Source organism: Kogia breviceps, chromosome X (assembly GCF_026419965.1).
Source record: "Kogia breviceps isolate mKogBre1 chromosome X, mKogBre1 haplotype 1, whole genome shotgun sequence".
NCBI lineage: Eukaryota > Metazoa > Chordata > Mammalia > Artiodactyla > Physeteridae > Kogia > Kogia breviceps.
The window spans coordinates 57,564,027-57,589,785 of NC_081330.1; the positions used below are offsets into that span (position 1 = coordinate 57,564,027).

Below are 25,759 nucleotides of genomic sequence, written 5' to 3' on the forward strand. Positions count from 1 at the left end.
CCTTCTCAAACACTTCCAAAATATAGCTGGGGAAGAACCCTCCCAAACTCATTCTACAAACCCACCAACATCCTGATACCAAAACCAGAAAAGTATTTCACAAAAAAAGGAATTTACAGACCAATATCACTGATGAACATAGATTCAGAAATCCTCAACAAAATACTAGCAAACAGAATCCAACAGCACATTAAAAAGATCATACACCGTGATTAAGTGGGGTTTATCCAAGGAATGCAAGGATTCTTCAAATATGCAAATCAATCAATGTGATACCCATATTAGGAAATTAAAGGTTAAAAATCATATGATCATCTTAATAGATGCAGAAAAAGTTTTTGACAAAATTCCAAACCCATTTATTATAAAAATCCCCCCAGAAAGTAGGCATAGAGGGAATTTACCTCAACATAATAAAGGCTATATATGATAAATGCACAGCCAACATCATTCTCAATGGTGAAAAATAGAAAAAATTTCCACTAAGATCCGAAACAAGACAAGTTTGCCCACTCTCACCAATATTATTCAACATAGTTTTGGAAGTTTTAGCCACAGCAATCAGAGAAGAAAAAGAAATAAAAAGAATCCAAATGTGAAAAAAAGAAGTAAAACTGTCACTGTTTGCAGATGACATGATACTATACATAGAGAATCATAAAGATGCTATCACAAAACCACTAGAGCTCATCAATGAATTTGGTAAAGTAGCAGGATACAAAATTTATGCACAGAAATCTCTTGCATTCCTATACACTAATGATGAAAAATCTGAAATAGAATTTAAGGAAACACTCCCGTTTACCATTGTAACAAAAAAAATAAAATACCTAGGAATAAACCTACATAAGGAGACAAAAGATCTGTATGTAGAAAAGTATGACACTGCTGAAAGAAGTTAAAGATGATACAAATAGATGGACAGATATACCATGTTCTTGGTTTGGAAGAATCAACATTGTGAAAATGACTGTACTACCCAAAGCAATCTACAGATTCAATGCAATCCCTATCCAGCCACCAATAGCATTTTTCACAGAACTAGAACAAAAATTTTCACAATTTTGTATGGAAACACAAAATATCCCAAATAGCCAAAGCAATATTGAGAATGAAAAATGCAGCTGGAGGATTCAGGCTCCCTGATTTCAGACTACACTACAAGGCCACAGTAATCAAGACAGTATGGTACTGGCACAAAAACAGAAATATAGATCAATGGAACAGGATAGAAAGCTCAGAGATAAACCTACACACATATGGACATCATATATTTGATAAAAGAGGCAAGAATATACAATGCAGAAAAGACAGCCTCTTCAATAAATGTTGCTGGGAAAATTGGACAGCTACACATAAAAGAATGAAATTAGAACACTCCCTAACACCATACACAAAAATAAACACAAAATGGATCAAAGACCTAAATGTTTATAGGCTAGACACTATAAAATTTTTAGAGGAAAACATGGGCCAAACACTCTATGACATAAATCACAGCAAGATCCTTTTTGACCCAGCTCTTAGAGAAATGGAAATAAAAAGAAAAAGAAGCAAATGAGACCTAATGAAACTTAAAAGTTTTGCACAGCAAAGGAAACCATAAACCAGATGAAAAGACAACCCTATGAATGGGAGAAAATATTTGGTAATGAAGCAACTAACAAAAGATTAATTTCCAAAATATACAAGCAGCTCATGCAACTCAATGTCAATAAAACGAACAACCCAATCCAAAAATGGGCAGAAGACCTAAATAGACATTTCTCCAAAGAAGTTATACAGATTGCCAACAAACACATGAAAGGATGCTCAACATCACTGATCATTAGAGAAATGCAAATCAAAACTATAATGAGTTATCTCCTCACACCAGTCAGAATGACCATCATCAAAAAATCTACCAGCAATAAATACTGGAGAGGGTATGGAGAAAAGGGTACACTCTTGCACTGTTGCTGGGAATGTAAATTGATAAAGTCACTATGGGGAACCATATGGAGGTTCCTTTAAAAACTACAAATAGAACAACCATATAACAAAGCAATGCTACTATTGGGCATATACCCTAAGAAATCCATAATTAAAAGGGTCATGTACCCCAATGTTCATTGCAGCACTATTTACAATAGCCAGTACATGGAAGCAACCTAAGTGTCCATTGAGAGATGATTGGAAAAAGAAGATGTGGTACATATATACAATGGAATATTACTCAGCCATAGAAAGAAATGAAACTGAGTTATTTGTAGTGAGGTGGATGGACCTGGAATCTGTCATACAGAGTGAAGTAAGTCAGAAAGAGGAAAACAAATACCGTATTCTAACACATGTATATGTAATCTAAAAAACAAAATGGTTCTGAAGAACCTAGGGGCAGGACAGGAATAAAGATGCATATGTAGAGAATGGACTTGAGGACATGGGGAGAGGAACGGTAAGCTGGAACACAGTGAGAGAGTGGCATGGACATATATACACTACCAAATGTAAAATAGATAGGTAGTGGGAAGAAGTGGCATAGCACAGGGAGATCAGCTTGGTGCTTTGTGACCCTGTAGAGTAATGATCTAGGGAGCATGTGAGGGAGATGCAAGAGGGAAGGGATATGGGGATATATGTATACATATAGCTGATTCACTTTGTTATACAGCAGGAACTAACACACCATTGTAAAGTGGTTATACTCCAATAAAGATGTTAAAAAAAAACATTTAAAAATAGAATTGCCATATGGTAAAGCAACTCTACTTCTCTGTATATACCCAAAATAATTGAAAGCAAAGGCTCAAACAGATATTTTTACACCTATATCCTAGCAGCATTATTCACAGTAGCCAAAAGATGAAGCAATACAATTGTGCATTGACAAATGAATGGATAAAGAAAATGGTGTAGTATGTGCATATAATATAATATTTTTCAGCCTTACAAGGAAAGGAAATTTGGATAAATGCTATACAAAATGGATGAGCCTTGAATAATTATTGCTAGGCTAAATAAAATAAGCCAGACACAAAAGGATTATTTATTATTCCACTTTTATGTGGTACCTAGAATTATGAAATTCATAGAAAGCGAAAGTAAAGTGGTGGCTGCCAGTGACTGAGGTGAGGGAAGAATAGGAATTTATTTTTTTAAATAAGGATGGAGTTTCCCCTTGAGGAAATGAAAAATATTTCTGGAGATGGCTGATGGTAATGTTTTCACAACAATGTAAATGTATTTAATGCCACTGAATTGTGCAGTTAAAAATGGTTAAAAGTGTAAATTTTATGTGATGTATATTTTGTCACACTAAAAATATCTAGCATAATGAAGAGATGATCAACTACTACTTTGCTAACTTTGGGGAAAACTGATATGGATGATCTCAGTGTCACATATATTTGACTATAATATATTATATATTGAGACAGTAATTGAACTCTTTTATGTTTTGCATAATGTTAAAATAAAATTTGTTTGTCCCTCTTAAGATCCAATCTCAGGAAAAGCATTCCAGGTATGCACTGCGTAGCAGGGAGCTGGTCAGTTATGATTTAACTTTAAAAAACAGAAAAAATAGAAAAAGGTCTATCATAAATCAATCATTCCCTATAAGAAATGAAGTATTAGCATCACCAATTATGCTTTTCAGAAGAAAAATATTATTTGTATTCTTTCCTTTAGTCTTTTTTCCCTACATTATATCCTACATATCACTGTTAAATCAGTTTCCCCCAAATTATTTTCTTTGTGATATTCCATTTCTCCAAATTTAATTATCCTTTTGCCTACAAGATGAAATCCAAATTTTCCACCTTGACATTTCAGGCTATCAAACAATCTGGTGGTTAGTTGTGTTTTTGAATTGCTCTTCCAAATTGTTTCAACCTATGAAGCTTTCTCCTTTATTTTCAGAGTTTTGGCTGTGCTTTTTCCTAGACCTGAAATTCCCTGCATTCTTTCTTATGCCTACAAAGTACAAATTCTATCTAGTTCATAAATTTCCCTTGAGGACTCCATTCGTATTGATCTCTGTCTTCTGAATTCTGATAACCTTACTGACTGTAAATTTGTCACTGGAATGTGGTTAATATTATCAACTGTTATGTTTGTGCATATAAATATATATTTTTCTATCTTGAAAGGGAATATGAAAAGTAAAACAACAAAGTAACATGACTGACATTTTAAAAAACACAGTGCACTTTGTTTGTGCAGATGAATCTCTCCCTTTCAAAGAAGTTACCTTTGGGAAATTAAATACTAAATGCAATAGAGTCATTGTTCAGAACATTATTAACACCTCTCTTTAGGAATTTTTCCAGTTTATTTTGTAGTGATAAGCCTTCATCCTTTGAGGATTGATTTTGGTTTCAAAACAGTAAAGTTATTTTGATTTGAGGTGGTGAATAGTTGAATGATATAGCTTGTAATAAAATTTATTTATTGTTACATTTCTTTTGTCTCATTTTATAGGGTGACTATCAAATGATAAAACAACACATTCTTTTTATACATTTCTTATGATGAATCTGGAACGCATAAGGAGGATTTCTTCACAATATTTCAAGCCTAGGAGTAAGTGTACAACTTTACAAAGGCTTATACCTCTGTAAGAATTAATACTTATTTGGAAGACTACTTTCTGGTAGCTTAAAAATCCTTCTTATTTCTGAAAAAAACAAATAACCAAATAAATACATGAATAAAAAGGAATATTTTACCGTTCCACACAGTCAGAAAGTCTGGAGCAATGGTTAGAAGCAGGGGCATCATGACCCCCAACAACATATAAGAATCCATTGTATGTTGCAACTCCCACACCTCCACGTCTTTTGGACATTGGAGCACACAGACTCCATTTGTTAGTATGTGGATCAAAGTATTCCATAGATTTGAGGCAGGAACTTCCATCACGTCCACCAATAGCATATAGCCTAGAAAAAAGACAGAAGTGTGTGTGTGTGTGTGTGTGTGTGTGTGTGTGTGTGTGTGTGTGTGTGAATTTGTGCATAGAATGAAAGTGACAGAACCTTGTGCAAAGCATTGAACTGTGTATTCTACTCCCTTAGTATTTTACAGAGAATGGCCTGAATTTGTGAATGGATAGTTACCTAAAGGCATTTGTTATGGTCTACCTTACCTTAAACCTCTCTATTTCATCATTTTTGTGAAAGTTACTTTGACATAATATAATAGATTAAAGGATCCCATTGGAAATGAAGTACTGAGAAAGAAGGGAGATATCAAAATTGTTGATAGTATTTGTCAGTTAAACCTCAATAAAGCTAAACATTTTTAAAGAAAGGTAAGATGTTTCCAAAACCCAACTATGGCAACCTTACAATTTTAGCTACGTTTAATTGCCTAACATTAGAATCCCTGTTGTTTTCTATGAACTAGTTTATTTAGTGTAAAAAAAATTGTAACTAAGAAGATATTAATTTAATAAGTAGCTAAGGGAATAGAATAAAACCTAGAAACCAGATTTTTTTTCCTAGAAAGAAATATTGGCTATGACATTTCTCTCATAAATTTTAAATGCCAATTCTTTTGATGAGCAGTATCTTTAATCTAATTTAAATTTAATCCTGCATCAATAAAGAAGATAAGCATTTATTAAACTATATGTCTATAATTGCCCTTCATGCTCAGTTGTGAACAATAGCAAGTCAGAAAGATAAAATTAAATTAGTCAGATTCTATGATTTCAGCTTCTTCTGTAATAGATAGGAGATTGCTACTGAGTCACCTGATATCATTCAGGTTAGGCAAGAGATAATCAGATTTAGGAGAATTTTAATCTCTAAAACGCTGTAAGTCTGGGTCTCCTCTTAATTATAGACATTTCCTACTCCTTGCACAAGGTGTTAAAATTGAAATTGAATTTTAATTGAAATTGTATTGAAATTTCTACTGAACCCAATTATGTGATGAGATATTGGCTTTATGCATATGCATAGTCAGTACAGACACACAAGGCTGTCTCCTGCCACTGACCCATCCTGGTGCCTGAATTTTTTATCATTCAAGTCTCTCCTATATGCTGGTCATTATTTCCAAAGGTTCCTTGTCACAAAGCACATAATTACCTGCAAGAAGAACAATTCTAGCTCGTAGAAACCTCTAACGTCATTGGGTTTCAATATATTAGTTTCTCTTATAGGCAAGTGATCAGGAATAGAGAAAGATTCAGAAAGATGGTACTAGTTGTAATTCTAAAACACTCAGGAGAGTGAGTGGTAAAGAACAAAAAGTCTTGGACTGTTACAAAGACTTACCAAAGTTTTGATAAGTTAAGAATAATTATAATGTAAAAAATGGTAGCTTCTTGAGGGTAGATTGGAACTGGTTTGCTTCTCAAATTTAATGTACACATAAGTCACTTGAGGATCTTGTTAAAATGTCTATTCTGATTCAGGGGGTCTAGGCTGGGGCTAAGATTCAGCATTTCTAAATAGATCTCAGGTAATGCTGATGCTACTGGTCTCAGGACCACACTGGAGTAGCAAAGGACTATAGGATATTTAATTAAATGTTCATTTTAGATAAGTATTTTCCATCATAATGAAAGGAGAGTTCCAACAAAGACCTTTTACTATCGATACTTAGGATGTCCTGGTCACTGGGAATGCTTATTGATTGGTGGATCACATCACTGAAGTGCTGTGCCACATGAAATGGGAGCAAAAGCATGCATGCTTGGGTTTACTCACTTGTTGTTTAATGCGACAACACCAACGGTGCTTCTAGGAGTTGACATACTGGCCACATAATTCCACTGACGTCCCTCAGGGTCCCATCTTTCTACTGTGTTTAGATAACTCCATCCATCATGACCACCAACAGCGTACATTGGTCCTTCAAGTGTGGCTACGCCTAAATGGTAAAAATAGCATGAGGGCTCACCTAGGTAGGCCACACACAATGGATGTTGTTTCATTTTGCAAGGAACTGACTGCTTAAAAATTTGTTTGTATCACTTAAATGGTTTTGTAAATAGTCATTTAATGAATAATTTACTGATCTTGATATAAAAGTGAATATGGTCTTTAAACCCTAGGAAATTTTCAGGCATAGTTAAGGTATCATGGTTGTAATGCTGAAGTCAAAGGAAGTAATGGGACACACCTTTTCTCGGGATTAATAGAAAAGGGAAGCTGATTTTTTTCTGGCATAATTTCAATGTTATTTTTCGAATGTAAGCGATAGATGAGATATGATATTGAATCTTAGATAAATCTTAGAATTGTACGGCAACTGTGACAGGTCTTTCTAATCCCTGATTTTTATTATAGGGATAAAAAAAATATTCCCATGAGATAACTAAGTAGACAGGGATTTTTGAGGTTTAGATAGAAATTTGTTCCAGTAGATACTATAAATAGCACCTTTCTGTTTCTCATCTCCTCTGGGAATTCACGTAGCTGGTTCCTCCCCACTTTACCTTCTTCACTATCTCAATCCACCTCTCAGAGGTATACCCTCATCACTTCTCCTATCTCTTTAGTAATATCAATTAGAATTTAACAATTTTCTCTGATTTCTCTGTAAGATGTTTTCTAGAAATCACACAGACAGAACTGAGCTGAATAATTACATAGTCTATCATTTGGTATAGATAATTTATCAGATATTTTGGGGCAAACAATACCAGTCCTGGATATGGCATGCTTTATCTGTGTAAAAGTCAGTTCTTAAAGAACAATACAATTATTTGGCTTTTCTTTTTTAAAGAAACTCTATGTTATTGAATCGTATGGAGTCTAGCATGAAGAAAGATATACCTTGACAAATACAGGAGAATCAAAGTTCCCCACTGTTCCAGAAGTCTCCATTCCTTCTTAAACTTTTTTGGAACCTCTGGATTAAGTATAATTTAGAGCTACTCTCAACCAAAGTGTTTTTTCTAAATATTTCTGCCTTCAAACTGTATCCTAAGGCTTTTGCCTATATATAGATTTGCCTCTTATGTGAAGGGACACTAGAAGCTAGTCCCTTGAAACAATGAAACAAAGAAACAATGTCTCTCCATTATCAAGTGTTCTTTTCTCTAAATTGAGTTTACAAAAAAAACTCCCTGTTGTAGTTTCGTGCTCTTCAACAATGTATTCCTTCTAAAAGTTTTTATCCTTCCTGAAGTGGGACCCCTTTAAAATACCGGTAGAAGGGAGATAGGATTATAACAAGTATGACATCTGAAACAAGAAAAAACTTTCACAGTTTTTTATCATTTGCTTAAGCTTTTCAGCATTTTGGAAACATTTTCACTAAGCGTTTGGCTAAATCTCAGTGATGTGCAGCTTAATTTAATTTTATTTTATTTTTTCAGATGGATGACCTTTATTATTTATTTTTAATTGGGGTATAGTTGTTTTACAACGTTGTGTTAGTTTCTACTCTACAGCGGAGCTCCCTGTGCTATACAGCAGGTTCTCATTAGTTGTCTATTTTATACATATTACTTAGTGTATTACAGCTTAATTTAATTTTTAAAAAGCTCTACTAACTGTACATTCTTTAGAAACTATGTAACATTAAGCTCTTACCTAAGCCATGCCTGTGTGTTGACATGGGAGGCATCACCATCCAGATTTTGCCAACTGGATTAAAACATTCCACAGTATTCAAAGTTTTTAAACCATCTCTTCCTCCCACGACATAGAGCTTATTATCAATAACAGCAACTCCAAACTGAAGCCTACGGCCACTCATGGTGCCAATATGTAGCCAGCTGTTGGTCCTGAGGTCATATTTTTCAATTGTAGTGGTACCTGTTAAAGAAATATTGAATAATGGTAAAAACTGCTTGTATAAAAATTTTAATTGGCATCATTCATATTATATTTATGTATCTATCATTTATAGCATAGAATCAGTGATTGCAACTCAAATTAAAATAAGTAGCCCAGATGATTCTCTAACCTGGGAGGCAAGGTAAGGATATTTTGCCACTTCTGAATCCAAATGGAGGAGTCAGAATAAAATAGTTTATTTAATATATATATATAGTTTATATGCTTATAATGGCTTCTTTGGCTGTAATAAGCTATCAGTAGTACTAACACAGGTGTCAAACACCATATTTTACAACCAAAAATTACTTTGGTATCTATTACTGACTGTTTACATATCCATTATGGTTTTAATTACCTATGACCATTCAATATATTAATTTATGCCCTTTTATTTTATTCAGTTTGGTGTGTGTAGGTGTTGATTTAAAATACAAACGACTAAAAGAACATAAATGAAAATTCCTTTTAAATGGAACTTCAGTGTTGATTCACATAATGTTCCATGATGGTAACACAAAGGATTATAATTAATAATATAATTATTTATATTTATATTATTTATGTATTATAATTAATAATGAAATTCTGAGGTATTACCTTCTTTATGTGTTAATAAAAGTTCAATTTTCTACTCAATTACTGAAATACCAAGTTTACTACCATAGTATACTGTCACTACTGCTATAGTAAATTGTCATTACTTCATAGTAAATTATTACCCCTGTAGGCAATGCTTATTACCTGTCATCAACAAAAGCTGCTGTTATTTTTTAATAAAAATTGATTCTGCACAACAGGAAAGTTTCTAATAACCAAAGTAAGAAATGAAAGAATTAAACAATTCACATGCATAGCACACCTAAGACAGCTTGTGACAGATTTAGGGAATTTCAACCCAATTTCACAATGCCAACCATAGGGATAAGCAAAAACACTTTTCGGTTGTTCTACTGGGAGATATGTGGAGAAAATATAATCCATTAGTTAAGATGAAAACGTAGTTAATATCTGAAGCCTTTCACTGGCGAATTATAAGGCTACAGTATAGGGATTTAGGCAGAGTGTATATTATGTCTATGGTTGCTTCTGAAAGTTTTTCTTTTTATATTGGACTAATAGAAACAGTGTTTATATCTTTTTAGGTCTTTTCTGGTGAATAGCACACTATAAGTATTTTTGTCTCAAGAGTTTGGATTTTCACAATAAAAACATGTGAATATACAGGCACTCATTTACTCTTTCTCTTTAATCCCTGCATCTTTCATTGACAATGTGGATTTGGCTGAATGCTGATTTACAGATAGCAATTGCTCTATTGACTATATTTATTGCTGAGAGGTCAAATAACACCACCTAGCTTTTATATAATAAATGTCTCTGGATGATACTGTTACAACTGGAATACCTACAAACAAACTCACATCTACTTTCACTCTGTCAAGCAGTCAATTTTCTTTGTCTGTTTTCATATCTTTCCACTTCTTCATTCCCATCTTCCCACATCTGTCTTCCTATCCACACTTTCCTATTTTAACTTTTCATTTCGAACTCTTTTAATTAGTGGAATTTACCAAAAAGCCAATTTAAATTAGGAAATGAAGGCTAGGGTGCACTAATTATTAAGATTATGGAGTTATTAATGGTGAAGTAATTAGGAAATTGTAGAAGGCTACATAAATCAGCTGTATGTTGAAGATTTACATTGAAATGATGAAGTCTGCTTCATGCCAAGTTAATTTTTTCCAGACATTAGATAAAATATAAAAGATAAATTTACCCTATATCTACTATTTGCATCTATGAACATATATGACTTGTAGTTCTGTATCTTGAATTCTGAAAATTTCTTTAGCCCATTTGCCTACTTCCACAATTGCTCCAACTAATCAAAATGTAAATCCTCTAGCTAGCTTATTATGGCAGCTCTATATTTGATGGGAAAACTTAGATTTTTTTTTACGAATCTCTCTCTTTAGGACTCACTTCATAATTTTTCTGTGCATATCGGCCTTCTGCATTTAAACTTTGCAAATATTGTTCCTTATTTCATTTCAAAGCTCCTATTCAACCCTCACTTATGATCCATTCAAGAGGGAACAAAACTAGCCAAACTTTGTAGTATTGTTTGGAACATGATAGTTCCTGCAGTTGTGAATATATCTGATGTAGTGATTTCCTCCATCTATTTTTAAAATGAAATAAAAAATCACTATATTAGCATTTAATTTGTTCCCTGCCATATTGTCTCTCAGAATCCATTGTTTTTAATAAATGAAAGGTTACTGAATACCTTGTATTCACAAAAGCCCACAGTTTACCATTTGATCATTTTAAATTTTTGACTCTGTGATCATACTTACAACTTTTTGATGACTCTTTTAATATACATGGTAGGAGTTATAGTTAACTCCAGCCACTTGTCTGATATCTATATTTAGCAACTAATTCCAAGTTAATTGTATGAGTCAGAAAGGTAATTAAAGACTGAGGAAGTACTGTATTTCCTAAACATCAAAAGATGAAAGTTCAAAAAGTATCTTAAAAAAAGATAAATGAAACAACACACTGTAAGAAAAGGCATGCATATAGAAATATTTTTAAGAATGTAAATTGATATGTTTTTAAATGTAATACTGATTTATATAGATAAATGCTACCACTTTAATGTTTTTGCTTTACTTATTTTTTCTTTCTTGTTTTGCTCCTAACTGCTCACCCTGATTTTTAAATAGACTCTAAAACCCTCAAAGAGAGGGGTCAGTTTTGATATTGTTGTTGCTCTTGTTGTTGTTCTTTCAGCTAAAATAGTGGCAGTATAGCAAAAAGAAACACAAAATTTGAGTAATAATTCCCTTTCCCTTAGTTCTAGATGTTTGCCCTTGGGTTGGCTATCTAACCTTAAGGACCTTAGTTTCCTCATCTGCAAAATTAGGGGAATAGAGCTCTGAAGGGAGCTTCCTAAAGCGCAGCTGTGCTTGTTCGCTCTCCGTTTCGTTACCTTGGTCTCCCAAGACTTAGAGGTAAAATTTGGCTGCTTTATCACTGGAAGATTTGAAAATACTAGTCCCCCCTCTGTTTTTCCCTGTCCGGTTATTTCCCTTTGCAGAGGGGAAAGACCTGTACTGAGCTGAGCAGCCTCTTCATCCACACCCTTCAAGTGGTCCCTGACACTCGCGACGCTGGGAAGTGAGATAAACTGGAGGCAAATTATCATCATTTGGAAAAATGCCCATTCTTAAACTCATATATTACAAGTGAAATACATGTTAAAGAATAAACTTCTTGGGGGGAGCGAGAAGATGGCGGAAGAGTAAGACGCAGGGATCACTCTTCCTCCTCACAGATACATCAGAAATACATCTACACGTGGAACTTCTCCTATAGAACACCCACCGAACGCTGGCAGAAGACCTCAGACCTCCCAAAAGGCTCCTGGCACTCCAGCCAGGTGTCAAGGCTGTGTCTCTGAGGTGGGAGAACTAACCTCAGGACACTGGTCCACAAGAGACCTATCAGCTCCACGTAATATCAAATGGCGAATATCTCCCAGAGATCTCCATCTCAACACCAAGACCCAGATTCACTCAAGGACCAGCAACGAACAGTGCTGGGCACCCTATACCCAACAAAGAGCGACACAGGCCTACAGCCCCATTTATTAGCAGAGAGGCTGCCTAGAATCACAGTAAGGCTACCGACATCCCCATACATGCCCCCAGACGTGGACCTGCCCACCAGGGAGACGGGATCCAGCCTCATCCACCAGAACAGGGGAACTGGTCCCCCCAACCAGGAAACCTGCTCAACCCACTGAACCAACCTCAGCCACTGGGGACAGCCAACAAAAATAGATAGAACTACGAACGTGCAGCCTGCAAAAGGGAGACCCCAAACACAGTAAGATAAGCAAAATGAGAAGACAGCAAAACACAGAGCAGATGAAGGAACAAGATAAAAACACACCAGACCTAACAGATGAAGAGGTAATAGCCAATCTACCTGAAAGAGAATTTAGAATAATGATGGTGAAGATGATGCAAAATCTTGGAAATAGAATAGACAAATTGCAAGAAACCGTTAACAAGGACCTAGAAGAAATAAAGAGGAAGCAAGTAACGATGAGCAACACAATAAATGAAATGAAAAATACTCTAGACGGGATCAGTAGCAAAATAACTGAGGCAGAAGGACGGATAAGTGACCTGGAAGATAAAATAGTGGAAATAACTACTGCAGAGCAGAAGAAAGAAAAAAGTCTCAGAGATCTCTGGGACAACATTAAACGCACCAACATTTGAATCATAGGGGTCCCAGAAGAAGAAGAGAAAAAGAAAGGGACTGAGAAAATATTTGAAGAGATTATAGTTGAAAACTTCCCTAATATAGGAAAGGAAATAGTCAACCAAGTCCAGGAAGCAGAGAGAGTCCCATACAGGATAAACCCAAGGATAAACATGCCGAGATACATAATAATCAAACTGTCAAAAATTAAATACAAAGAAAACATATTAAAAGCAGCAAGGGAAAAACAACAAATAACACACAAGGGAATCCCCATAAGGCTAACATCTGATCTTTCAGCAGAAACTCTACAAGCCAGAAGGGAGTGGCAGGACATATTTAAAGTGATGAAGGAAAAAAACCTACAACCAAGATTACTCTACCCAGCAAGGATCTCATTCAGATTTGATGGAGAAATTAAAACCTTTACAGACAAGCAAAAGCTGAGAGAGTTCAGCACCACCAAACCAGCTTTACAACAAATGCTAAAGGAACTTCTCTAAGCAAGAAACATAAGAGAAGGAAAAGACCTACAAGAACAACCCCAAACACTTAATTAAATGGTAAAAGGAATGCACATATCAATAATTACCTTAAGTGTAAATGGATTAAATGCTCCCACCAAAAGACACAGACTGGCTGAATGGATACAAAAACAGGACCCATATATATGCTGTCTACAAGAGACCCACTTCAGACCTAGGGACACTTACAGGCTGAAAGTGAGGGGATGGAAAAAGATATTCCATGCAAATGGAAATCAGAAGAAAGCTGGAGTAGCAATTCTCATATCAGACAAAATAGACTTTAAAATAAAAACTATTACAAGAGGCAAAGAAGGACACTACATAATGATCAAGGGATCGATCCATGAAGAAGATATAACAATTGTAAATATTTATGCACCCAACATAGGCGCACCTCAATACATAAGGCAAGGGGGGAGCGAGAAGATGGCGGAAGAGTAAGACGCGGGGATCACTCTTCCTCCTCACAGATACATCAGAAATACATCTACACGTGGAACTTCTCCTATAGAACACCCACCGAACGCTGGCAGAAGACCTCAGACCTCAGACCTCAGGCAAGAAACCCCCCCACGTACCTTGTTAGGGCAAAAGAAAAAAGAATAAACAGAGACAAAAGAATAGGGACGGGACCTGCACCAGTGGGAGGGAGCCGAGAGGGAGGAAAGGTTCCCACACACTAGAAGCCCCTTCGCGGGTGGAGACTGCGGGTGGTGGAGGGGGAAGCTTCAGAGCCGCGGAGGAGACCACAGCCAACAGGGTGCGGAGGGCAAAGCGGAGAGATTCCCGCACGGAGGATCGGTACCGATCAGCACTCACCAGCCCCAGAGGCTTGTCTGCTCAGCTGCCGCGGCAGGCGGGGCTGGGAACTGAGCCTTGGGCGGATCCCAGGGAAAGGTCTGGAGTTGGCAGAGTGAAAACAGCCTGAAGGGGTTAGCGCACCACGGCTGGCCGGGAGGGAGTTTGGGAGAAGTCTGGAGCTGCCGAAGAGGCAAGAGATCTTTTCTTCCCTCTTTACCTCCTGCTGCGCGAGGAGAGGGGTTTAAGCGCGCCTCTTAAAGGAGCTCCAGAAACGGGCGCGGAGCTGCCGAAGAGACAAGAGACTTTTTCTTGCCTCTTCGCTTCCTGGGGCGCGAGGAAAGGGAATTAAGGGCACCACATAAAGGAGCCCCAGAAACGGGCGCGAGCTGCGGCTGTCGGCGCGGACAACAGAGACGGGTGTGGGGCGCTACGGTTGCTGCTGCCGCCACCAAGAAGCCTGTGTGCGAGCGCAGGTCACTCTCCACACCGCCCCTCCCGGGAGCCTGTGCAGCCCGCCAGCGCCGGGGTCCCGGGATCCTGGGACTGCTTCCCCGGGAAAACACGCGGCGTGCCTCGGGCCGGTGCAGCGTCACGCCGGCCTCTGCTGCCGCGGACTCGCCCCACATCCGTGCCCCCCCCACCCACCGCCTGAGTGAGTCAGAGACCACGAATCAGCTGCTCCGTTAACGCTGCTCCTTTGACCCCGCCCTCTCTGAGCGAAGGGCAGACGCCCTCGGATGACCTGCGCGCAGAGGCGGGGCCAGGTCCAGGGCTGATCCCCAGGAGCTGTGCGAACAAAGAGAGGGGGTGGTCCCTCCCAGCAGCCTCAGAAACAGTGGGTTAAAGCTCCACAGTCAGCTTGAAGTGCCCTGCATCTGTGGAAAACCTGAATAGACAGGGAAATATCCCAGGTTGAGGAAGTGGACTTTGGGAGCAAGATATACTATTATTTTCGCCTTTTTTCTTTTTGTGAGTGTGTATGTGGGTGCTGCTGTGTGAGATTTTGTCTGTGTAGCTTTGTTTTCACCATTTGTCCTGGGGTTAGACCGACCTTTTTTTTTTTTTTTTTTCTTTAATAGAAATTTTTCTTCTTAATAATTATTTTGTTATTTTAATAACTGTATTTTACCCTACTTTATTTTGTCTTCTCCCCTTTCTTTCTTCCTTTCTTCCCTCCTTTTCCTATTTCCCTCCTTCCTTCCTTCCTCCCTTCCTTCCTTCCTTCCTCCCTTCTTTCCTTTATTCCCTCCTTCCTCCCTCCCTTCCTTTCTTTATTCCCTCCTTCCTTCCTCCCTTCCTTTCTTCCTCCCTCTCTTCCTTTCTTCCTCCCTCCCTTCCTTTCTTTATTCCCTCCCTTCCTTTCTTCCTCCCTCTCTTCCTTTCTTCCTCCCTCCCTTCCTTTCTTTATTCCCTCCTTCCTTCCTCCCTTCCTTTCTTCCTCCCTCCCTTCCTTTCTTCCTCCCTCTCTTCCTTTCTTCCTCCCTCCCTTCCTTTCTTTATTCCCTCCTTCCTTCCTCCCTTCCTTTCTTCCTCCCTCCCTTCCTTTCTTTATTCCCTCCTTCCTTCCTCCTTTCCTTTCTTCCTCCCTCCCTTCCTTTTATTCCCTCCTTCCTTCCTCCCTTTCTTCCTCCCTCGCTTCCTTTCTTTATTCCCTCCTTCCTTCCGCCCTTCCTTTCTTCCTCCCTCCCTTCCTTCCTTTATTCCCTCCTTCCCTCCTCCCTTCCTTTCTTCGTCTCTCCCTTCCTTCCTTTATTCCCTCCTTCCTTCCTCCCTTCCTTTCTTCCTCCCTCCCTTCCTTTCTTCCTCCCTCTCTTCCTTTCTTCCTCCCTCCCTTCCTTTCTTTATTCCCTCCTTCCTTCGTCCCTTCCTTTCTTCCTCCCTCCCTTCCTTTCTTTATTCCCTCCTTCCTTCCTCCCTTCCTTTCTTCCTCCCTCTCTTCCTTTCTTCCTCCCTCCCTTCCTTTCTTTATTCCCTCCCTTCCTTTCTTCCTCCCTCTCTTCCTTTCTTCCTCCCTCCCTTCCTTTCTTTATTCCCTTCTTCCTTCCTCCCTTCCTTTCTTCCTCCCTCCCTTCCTTTCTTTCTCCCTCTCTTCCTTTCTTCCTCCCTCCCTTCCTTTCTTTATTCTCTCCTTCCTTCCTCCCTTCCTTTCTTCCTCCCTCCCTTCCTTTCTTTATTCCCTCCTTCCTTCCTCCTTTCCTTTCTTCCTCCCTCCCTTCCTTTTATTCCCTCCTTCCTTCCTCCCTTTCTTCCTCCCTCGCTTCCTTTCTTTATTCCCTCCTTCCTTCTGCCTTTCCTTTCTTCCTCCCTCCCTTCTTTTCTTCCTTCCTTCCCTCCCTTCCTCCTTTCTTCCTTCCTTTCTTGACTTTCTACTTTTTTCGCCCTTTTGTTTTGAGCCGTGTGGATTAAAGGCTCTTGGCACTCCAGCCAGGTGTCAAGGCTGTGTCTCTGAGGTGGGAGAACTAACCTCAGGACACTGGGCCACAAGGGACCTCTCAGCTCCATGTAATATCAAACGGCGAAAATCTCCCAGAGATCTCCATCTCAACACCAAGACCCAGATTCACTCAAGGACCAGCAACGAACAGTGCTGGACACCCTATCCCCAACAAAGAGCGAGACAGGTCTACAGCCCCATCCATTAGCAGAGAGGTTGCCTAGAATCACAGTAAGGCTACCGACATCCCCATACACACCCCCAGACGTGGACCTACCCACCAGGGAGACGGGATCCAGCCTCATCCACCAGAACAGGGGAACTGGTCCCCCCAACCAGGAAACCTGCTCAACCCACTGAACCAACCTCAGCCACTGGGGACAGCCACCAAAAATAGATAGAAATTCGAACCTGCAGCCTGCAAAAGGGAGACCCCAAACACAGTAAGATAAGCAAAATGAGAAGACAGCAAAACACAGAGCAGATGAAGGAACAAGATAAAAACACACCAGACCTAACAGATGAAGAGGTAATAGCCAATCTACCTGAAAGAGAATTTAGAATAATGATGGTGAAGATGATGCAAAATCTTGGAAATAGAATAGACAAATTGCAAGAATCAGTTAACAAGGACCTAGAAGAAATAAAGAGGAAGCAAGTAACGATGAGCAACACAATAAATGAAATGAAAAATACTCTAGACGGGATCAGTAGCAGAATAACTGAGGCAGAAGGACGGATAAGTGACCTGGAAGATAAAATAGTGGAAATAACTACTGCAGAGCAGAAGAAAGAAAAAAGAATGAAAAGAACTGAGGACAGTCTCAGAGATCTCTGGGACAACATTAAACGCACCAACATTCGAATCATAGGGGTCCCAGAAGAAGAAGAGAAAAAGAAAGGGACTGAGAAAATATTTGAAGAGATTATAGTTGAAAACTTCCCTAATATAGGAAAGGAAATAGTCAACCAAGTCCAGGAAGCAGAGAGAGTCCCATACAGGATAAACCCAAGGATAAACATGCCGAGACACATAATAATCAAACTGTCAAAAATTAAATACAAAGGGCTTCCCTGGTGGCGCAGTGGTTGAGAATCCGCCTGCCGATGCAGGGGACACGGGTTCGTGCCCTGGTCCGGGAAGATCCCACATGCCGCGGAGCGGCTGGGCCCGTGAGCCATGGCCGCTGAGCCTGCGCGTCCGGAGCCTGTGCTCCGCAACGGGAGAGGCCACAACAGTGAGAGGCCCGCGTACCACCAAAAAAAAAAAAAAAAAAAAAAAAAAAAAAAAAAAAAAAAAAAAAAAAAAAAAAAAAAAAAAAAAAAAAAAAAAAAAAAAATTAAATACAAAGAAAACATATTAAAAGCAGCAAGGGAAAAACAACAAATAACACACAAGGGAATCCCCATAAGGCTAACATCTGATCTTTCAGCAGAAACTCTACAAGCCAGAAGGGAGTGGCAGGACATATTTAAAGTGATGAAGGAAAAAAACCTACAACCAAGACTACTCTACCCAGCAAGGATCTCATTCAGATTTGATGGAGAAATTAAAACCTTTACAGACAAGCAAAAGCTGAGAGAGTTCAGCACCACCAAACCAGCTTTACAACAAATGCTAAAGGAACTTCTCTAAGCAAGAAACATAAGAGAAGGAAAAGACCTACAAGAACAACCTGAAACAATTAAGTAAAGGGTAATAGGAACGCACATATCAATAATTACCTTAAATGTAAATGGATTAAATGCTCCCACCAAAAGACACAGACTGGCTGAATGGATACAAAAACAGGACCCATATATATGCTGTCTACAAGAGACCCACTTCAGACCTAGGGACACTTGCAGGCTGAAAGTGAGGGGATGGAAAAAGATATTCCATGCAAATGGAAATCAGAAGAAAGCTGGAGTAGCAATTCCCATATCAGACAAAATAGACTTTAAAATAAAAACTATTACAAGAGACAAAGAAGGACACTATATAATGATCAAGGGATCGATCCACGAAGAAGATATAACAATTGTAAATATTTATGCACCCAACATAGGCGCACCTCAATACATAAGGCAAATACTAACAGCCATAAAAGGGGAAATCGACAGTAACACAATCATAGTAGGGGACTTTAACACCCCCCTGTCACCAATAGACAGATCATCCAAAATGAAAATAAATAAAGAAACACAAGCTTTAAATGATACATTATACAACATGGATTTACTTGATATTTATAGGACATTCCATCCAAAAACAACAGAATACACATTTTTCTCAAGTGCCCATGGAACATTCTCCAGGATAGATCATATCTTGGGTCACAAATCTAGCCTTGGCAAATTTAAGAAAATTGAAATCGTATCAAGTATCTTTTCTGACCACAACGCTATGAGACTAGATATCAATTACAGGAAAAGATCTGTAAAAAATACAAGCACATGGAGGCTAAACAATACACTACTTAATAACGAAGTGATCACTGAAGAAATCAAAGAGGAAATCAAAAAGTACTTAGAAACAAATGACAATGGAGACACGATGACCGAAAACCTATGGGGTACAGCAAAAGCAGTTCTAAGAGGGAAGTTTATAGCAATACAATCATACCTTATGAAACAGGAAGCATCTCGAATAAGCTACTTAACTTTGCACCTAAAGCAATTAGAGAAGGAAGAACAAAAAAACCCCAAATTTAGCAGAAGGAAAGAAATCTTAAAGATCAGATCAGAAATTAATGAAAAAGAAATGAAGGAAACAATAGCAAAGATCAATAAAAGTAAAAGCTGGTTCTTTGAGAAGATAAATAAAATTGATAAACCATTAGCCAGACTCATCAAGAAAAAAAGGGAGAAGACTCAAATCAATAGAATTAGAAATGAAAAAGGAGATGTAACAAGTGACTCTGCAGAAATACAAAAGATTATTAGAGATTACTACAAGCAACTGTATGCCAATAAAATGGACAACCTGGAAGAAATGGACAAATTCTTAGAAATGCACAACCTGCCAAGACTGAACCAGGAAGAAATAGAAAACATGAACAGACCAATCACAAGCACTGAAATTGAAACTGTGATTAAGAATCTTCCAACAAACAAAAGCCCAGGACCAGATGGCTTCACAGGCGAATTCTATCAAACATTTAGAGAAGAGCTAACACCTATCCTTCTGAAACTCTTCCAAAAGATAGCAGAGGTAGGAACACTCCCAAACTCATTCTATGAGGCCACCATCACCCTGATACCAAAACCAGACAAAGACGTCACAAAGAAAGAAAACTATAGGCCAATATCACGGATGTACATAGATGCAAAAAATCCTCAACAAAATACTAGCAAACAGAATCCAACAGCACATTAAAAGGATCATACACCATGATCAAGTGGAGTTTATTCCAGGAATGCAAGGATTCTTCAATATACGCAAATCAATCAACGTGATACACCATATCAACAAACTGAAGGAGAAAAACCATATGATCATCTCAATAGATGCAGAGAAAGCTTTTGACAAAATTCAACACCCATTTATGATAAAAACCCTGCAGAAAGTAGGCATAGAGGGAACTTTCCTCAACATAATAAGCGCCATATATGACAAACCCACAGCCAGCATCATTCTCAATGGTGAAAAACTGAAACCATTTCCACTAAGATCAGGAACAAGACAAGGTTGCCCACTCTCACCACTCTTATTCAACCTAGTTTTGGAAGTTCTAGCCACAGCAATTAGAGAAAATAAAGAAATAAAAGGAATCTAAATAGGAAAAGAAGAAGTAAAGCTGTCACTGTTTGCAGATGACATGATACTATACATAGAGAATACTAAGGATGCTACCAGAAAAATACTAGAACTAATCAATGAATTTGGTAAAGTAGCAGGATACAAAGTTAATGCACAGAAATCTCTGGCATTCTTATACACTAATGATGAAAAATCTGAGAATGAAATTAAGAAAACACTCCCATTTACGATTGCAACAAAAAGAATAAAATATCTAGGAATAAACCTACCTAAGGAGACAAAAGTCTTGTATGCAGAAAACTATAAGACACTGATGAAAGAAATTAAAGATGATACAAATAGGTGGAGAAATATACCATGTTCATGGATTGGAAGAATCAACATAGTGAAAATGACTGTATTACCCAAAGCAATATACAGATTCAATGCAATCCCTATCAAATTGCCACTGGCATTTTTTACAGAACTAAAAAAAAGAATTTCACAATTTGTATGGAAACACGAAAGACCTCGAATAGCCAAAGCAATCTTGAGAACGAAAAATGGAGCTGGAGGAATCAGGCTCCCTGACTTCAGACTATACTACAAGGCCACAGTAATCAAGACAGTATGGTACTGGCACAAAAACAGAAATATACATCAATGGAACAGGATAGAAAGCCCAGAGATAAACTCACACACATATGGTCACCTTATCTTTGATAAAGGAGGAAAGAATATACATTGGAGAAAAGACAGCCTCTTCAATAAGTGGTGCTGGGAAAACTAGACAGCTACCTGTAGAAGTATGAAATTAGAACACTCCCTAACACCATACACAAAAATAAACTCAAAATGGTTTAAAGACCTAACTGTAAGGCCAGACACTATCAAACTCTTAGAGGAAAACATAGGCAGAACACTCTATGACATCAATCACAGCAAGATCCTTTTTGACCCATCTCCTAGAGAAATGGAAATAAAAACAAAAATAAACAAATGGGATCTAATGAAACTTAAAAGCTTTTGCACAGCAAAGGATACCATAAACAAGACCAAAAGACAACCCTCAGAATGGGAGAAAATATTTGCAAATGAAGCAACTGACAAAGGATTAATATCCAAAATTTATAAGCAACTCATGCAGCTCAATAACAAAAAAACAAACAGCCCAATCCAAAAATGGGCAGAAGAACTAAATAGACATTTCTCCAAAGAAGATATACAGATAGCCAACAAACACATGAAAGAATGCTCAGCATCATTAATCATTAGAGAAATGCAAATCAAAACTACAATGAGATATCATCTCACACCGGCCAGATTGGCCATCATCAACAACTCTAGAAACAATAAATGCTGGAGAGGGTGTGGAGAAAAGGGAACACTCTTGCACTGCTGGTGGGAATGTAAAATGATACAGCCACTATGGAGAACAGTATGGAGGTTCCTTAAAAAACTACAAATAGAACTACCATATGACCCAGCAATCCCACTACTGGGCATATACCCTGAGAAATCCATAATTCAAAAAGAGTCATGTACCAAAATGTTTATTGCAGCTCTATTTACGATAGCCAGGACATGGAAGCAACCTAAGTGTCCATCAACAGATGAATGGATAAGGAAGATGTGGCACATATATACAATGGAATATTACTCAGCCATAAAAAGAAATGAAACTGAGTTATTTGTAATGAGGTGGATAGACCTGGAATCTGTCATACAGAGTGAAGTAAGTCAGAAGGACAAAAACAAATACCGTATGCTAACACATATATATGGAATCTAAAAAAAAAAAAAAAAAAAAAATGTCATGAAGAGATTAGTGGTAGGATGGGAATAAATCACAGACCTACTAGAGCATGGACTTGAGGATATGGGGAGGGGGAAGGGTAAGCTGTGACGATGTGAGAGAGTGGCAGGGACATATACACACTACCAAATGTAAATTAGATAGCTAGTGGGAAACTACAGCATAGCACAGGGAGTTCACCTCTGTGCTTTGTGACCACCTAGAGGGGTGGGATAGGGAGGGTTGGAGGGAGGGTGACAATAGAGGGAAGAGTTATGGGAACATATGTATATGTATAACTGATTCACTTTGTTGTAAAGGAGAAACTAACACACTATTGTAAAACAGTTATACTCAAATAAAGATGTTAAAAAAAAAAAAGAATAAACTTCTCTATACTTCTGAAAAAAAAAAACAAAACAAAATTAGGGTAATGAAATCTATCTTGTAACATTATTGTGAGGATTAGAAATGATGTTTGCAAAATGCCAATAACGGATCAGGTACTCAAAAATAATAATTTTACTATTATTGTAGTTCTCTGCAACTTCCCATAGAGATGTTTATATTTCCATACACTAGGTATTCCAAGAGTCTCAAAACGATGGTTTTACTTCCTTCCATATCAAACTGTGGTAGTAGAGTCAAGGGATCATAGGCTCACATTTCACTCATTTCTGTAAGCTAATAAGGAGTTGTAGATACTTATTACCATCTTGTGTAACATATTCATTTGTGTAATATTAAGTTAAAAAACAGGAACCTGAAAAAATAACAAAAATAGTAACAAACAGAAAAACCAAACAAATAAACATGAAGTTTTCCATTTCTCACTCTGCAGGTTAGGCTTTTATTTTTTTTTAATCAGAAACTAAGAATAACTGTGCTTGCATTTTGTACTTAGTACCCTTTTGATATAAATATCAAATAAGACATCTTTTAAATTCTGTTAATGTTCATTCTATTCAACAAAATACAATAAAATATCATTACTAGACTTGAAATTAATTATAAGATTTCATTGTATTTATTATTTTCTGAAGAACACTAGTTCTGTGAAGTTTCTCTACTACTTTGGAAATAACTGCATTTGCAAGCTTTTGTTTTATAGGTTTATTATTAATTGACATGTGTCCTAAATGGTCTTCGAATTTCCAGTTACACATACCAAAAGAAAGAATCGGTTTCCAGAAGCACAGAACTTTGACTTTTGCAACATTTTCTACAAGGTGTCAAAACATTTCTATGTATGACTTGGCAAATTTTAAGTGGTTGATCTTATTTCCCACACAGCCAATTCTTAATTACAAAGTCCTTGCCTCATTGTTTTGGCAACATGGGTCTGCAGACTGAGAAATCAAGTTTAAAAAGAGAGAACAATAGATAAAAAAGTTCTAAGAAATACTCAAGGTAGACATGATGGCTTCAGAAATTTTTGCCTATTCCTATTTGTTGAAATTATTTTGTAAAATCATCATTTTATTCCAGGATAGAATTGCTGATCTTATTATCAACACTTCAAGTTTATTTGTAACTGGTCTTTGAGCATCTATCTGGAAATTGACAGCAAGAAGTTAGAGACCACTCTCCTATTTCTGTCAAAAAACAAATTTGGAGGACCCCATCCCTTCCATTTAAAATAAATCTTTAAGTTTTCCCTGAAAATATCTTATGTTGCAAAGCAAATATTCAAATTTAAAAATTGTTCCCATAAGAACCAAAAGGTTGCCAATGCAACCTTGAGAAAAAAGAACAAAGCTGAAGGTATCACCCTCTCAGACTTCAGACTATAATACAAAGCTAAAGTCATCAAAACAGCATTGTACTGGCACCAAAACAGACAGATAGATCAATGGTACAGAATAGAAAGCCCAGAAATAAGCCCACACACCTATGGTCAATTAATCTATGACAAAGGAGGCAAGAATATACAATGGAGAAAAGACACTCTTCAACAAGTGGTTCTGGGAAAACTGGACAATGAGATTAGAATAATCCCTCACACCATATACAAAAATAAAATCAAAATGGTTTAAATACCTAACAGTAAAACCTGAAACCATAAAACTCCTGGAAAAAAACACAGGCAGAACACTATGTGACATAAATCATAGCAATATTTTTTTGGTTCTGTCTCCTAAAGCAAAATAAATAAAAGCAAAAATAAACAAGTAGGTCCTAATTAAACTTAAAAGTTTTTGCACAGCAAAGGAAACCACCAAGAAAATGAAAAGGCAAACTATGGAATGGGAGAAAATATTTGCAAATGATGTGGCCTACAAGAGGTTAATATCTAAAATATATAAATAGCTCATACAACTCAATATCAAAAAAAAAACCATTAAAAATGGCAGAATAGGCATTTATCCAAAGAAGACATACAGATGGCTAACTGGCACATGAAAAGATGCTTAGCATTGCTAATTATTAGAGAAAGGAAATCAAAACTGCAATGAGATATCACCTCACACATGCCAGATGACTATCATCAAAAAGTCTCCAGATAACAAATGTTGGAGAGGATGTGGATAAAAGGGAATCCTTATACACTGTTGCTGGGAATGTAAAGTGGTATAACCACTACAGAAAACAGTATGAAGTTTCCTCAAAAAACTAAAAATAGAACTACCATATGATCCAGAAATTACACTCCTGGACATATATCCAGAAAAAATGAAAACACTAATTCAAAAAGATATATGCACTCCAATGTTCACAGCAGAATAATATACAATAGCCAAGACATAGAAGCAACCTGTCATCAACAGATAAATGGATAAAAAAGATGTGGTATATATACAGTGGAATAGGATTCAGCCACAAAAAGAGGGAAATTCTGACATTTGTAGTAACATTGAAGGACCTAGACAATATTATGCTTAGTGAAATGTCAGAGTGACAAATACAGTATATCACTTATACGTGAAATCTAAAATAATACAAATGAATGAATATCCAAAACAGAAACAGACACACAAATATAGAAAACAAACTAGTGGTTACCAAAGGTGAGAGAGAAGGAGGGAGGGACAAATTAAGTGTATGGGATTCAAACTACTATGTATAAAATAGATAAGCAGTGAGGATATACTGTATAGTACAGGAAATTATAGCCATTTACTTGTAATAACCTATAATGGAGTATCATCTGCAAAAATACTGAATCACTATGTAGTTCACCTGAAACGAATATAATATTGTAAGTCTATACTTCAATAAAAAGAAATTAAATGTATCCTGAGAGCAATAAATAAATAAATATTGCTATCATAAGGGAAAAGTACCTATTAAGAGTTGAGGAAACACTAATGAAAGGGCTATATCCCATAAGGTAAGAATAAAAAAGGAGGTCACAAAATTTATATTACCTTATTTATAAGAAATAGCTTTAGATGCACACATTTATATATAGCT

At 37.2% G+C, this 25,759-nt stretch overlaps 1 protein-coding gene across 2 annotated transcripts in view; it reads right to left on the bottom strand.

Annotated features, from left to right (window-relative positions):
• Positions 1 to 25,759, bottom strand: part of KLHL4 (kelch like family member 4) — a 142,255-nt gene that overhangs the window by 32,069 nt on the left and 84,427 nt on the right. Inside the window, exons 7-9 of one of the 2 annotated variants that reach the window (XM_059049980.2) lie at positions 8,538 to 8,762; positions 6,705 to 6,867; positions 4,713 to 4,925 (exon numbers count right to left, since the gene is read on the bottom strand). In XM_059049980.2, the coding sequence (XP_058905963.1) occupies positions 4,713 to 4,925; positions 6,705 to 6,867; positions 8,538 to 8,762 (601 nt within the window). The remainder of the gene's footprint in view (positions 1 to 4,712; positions 4,926 to 6,704; positions 6,868 to 8,537; positions 8,763 to 25,759) is intronic. The other variant, XM_067023392.1, reaches the window with a different exon arrangement.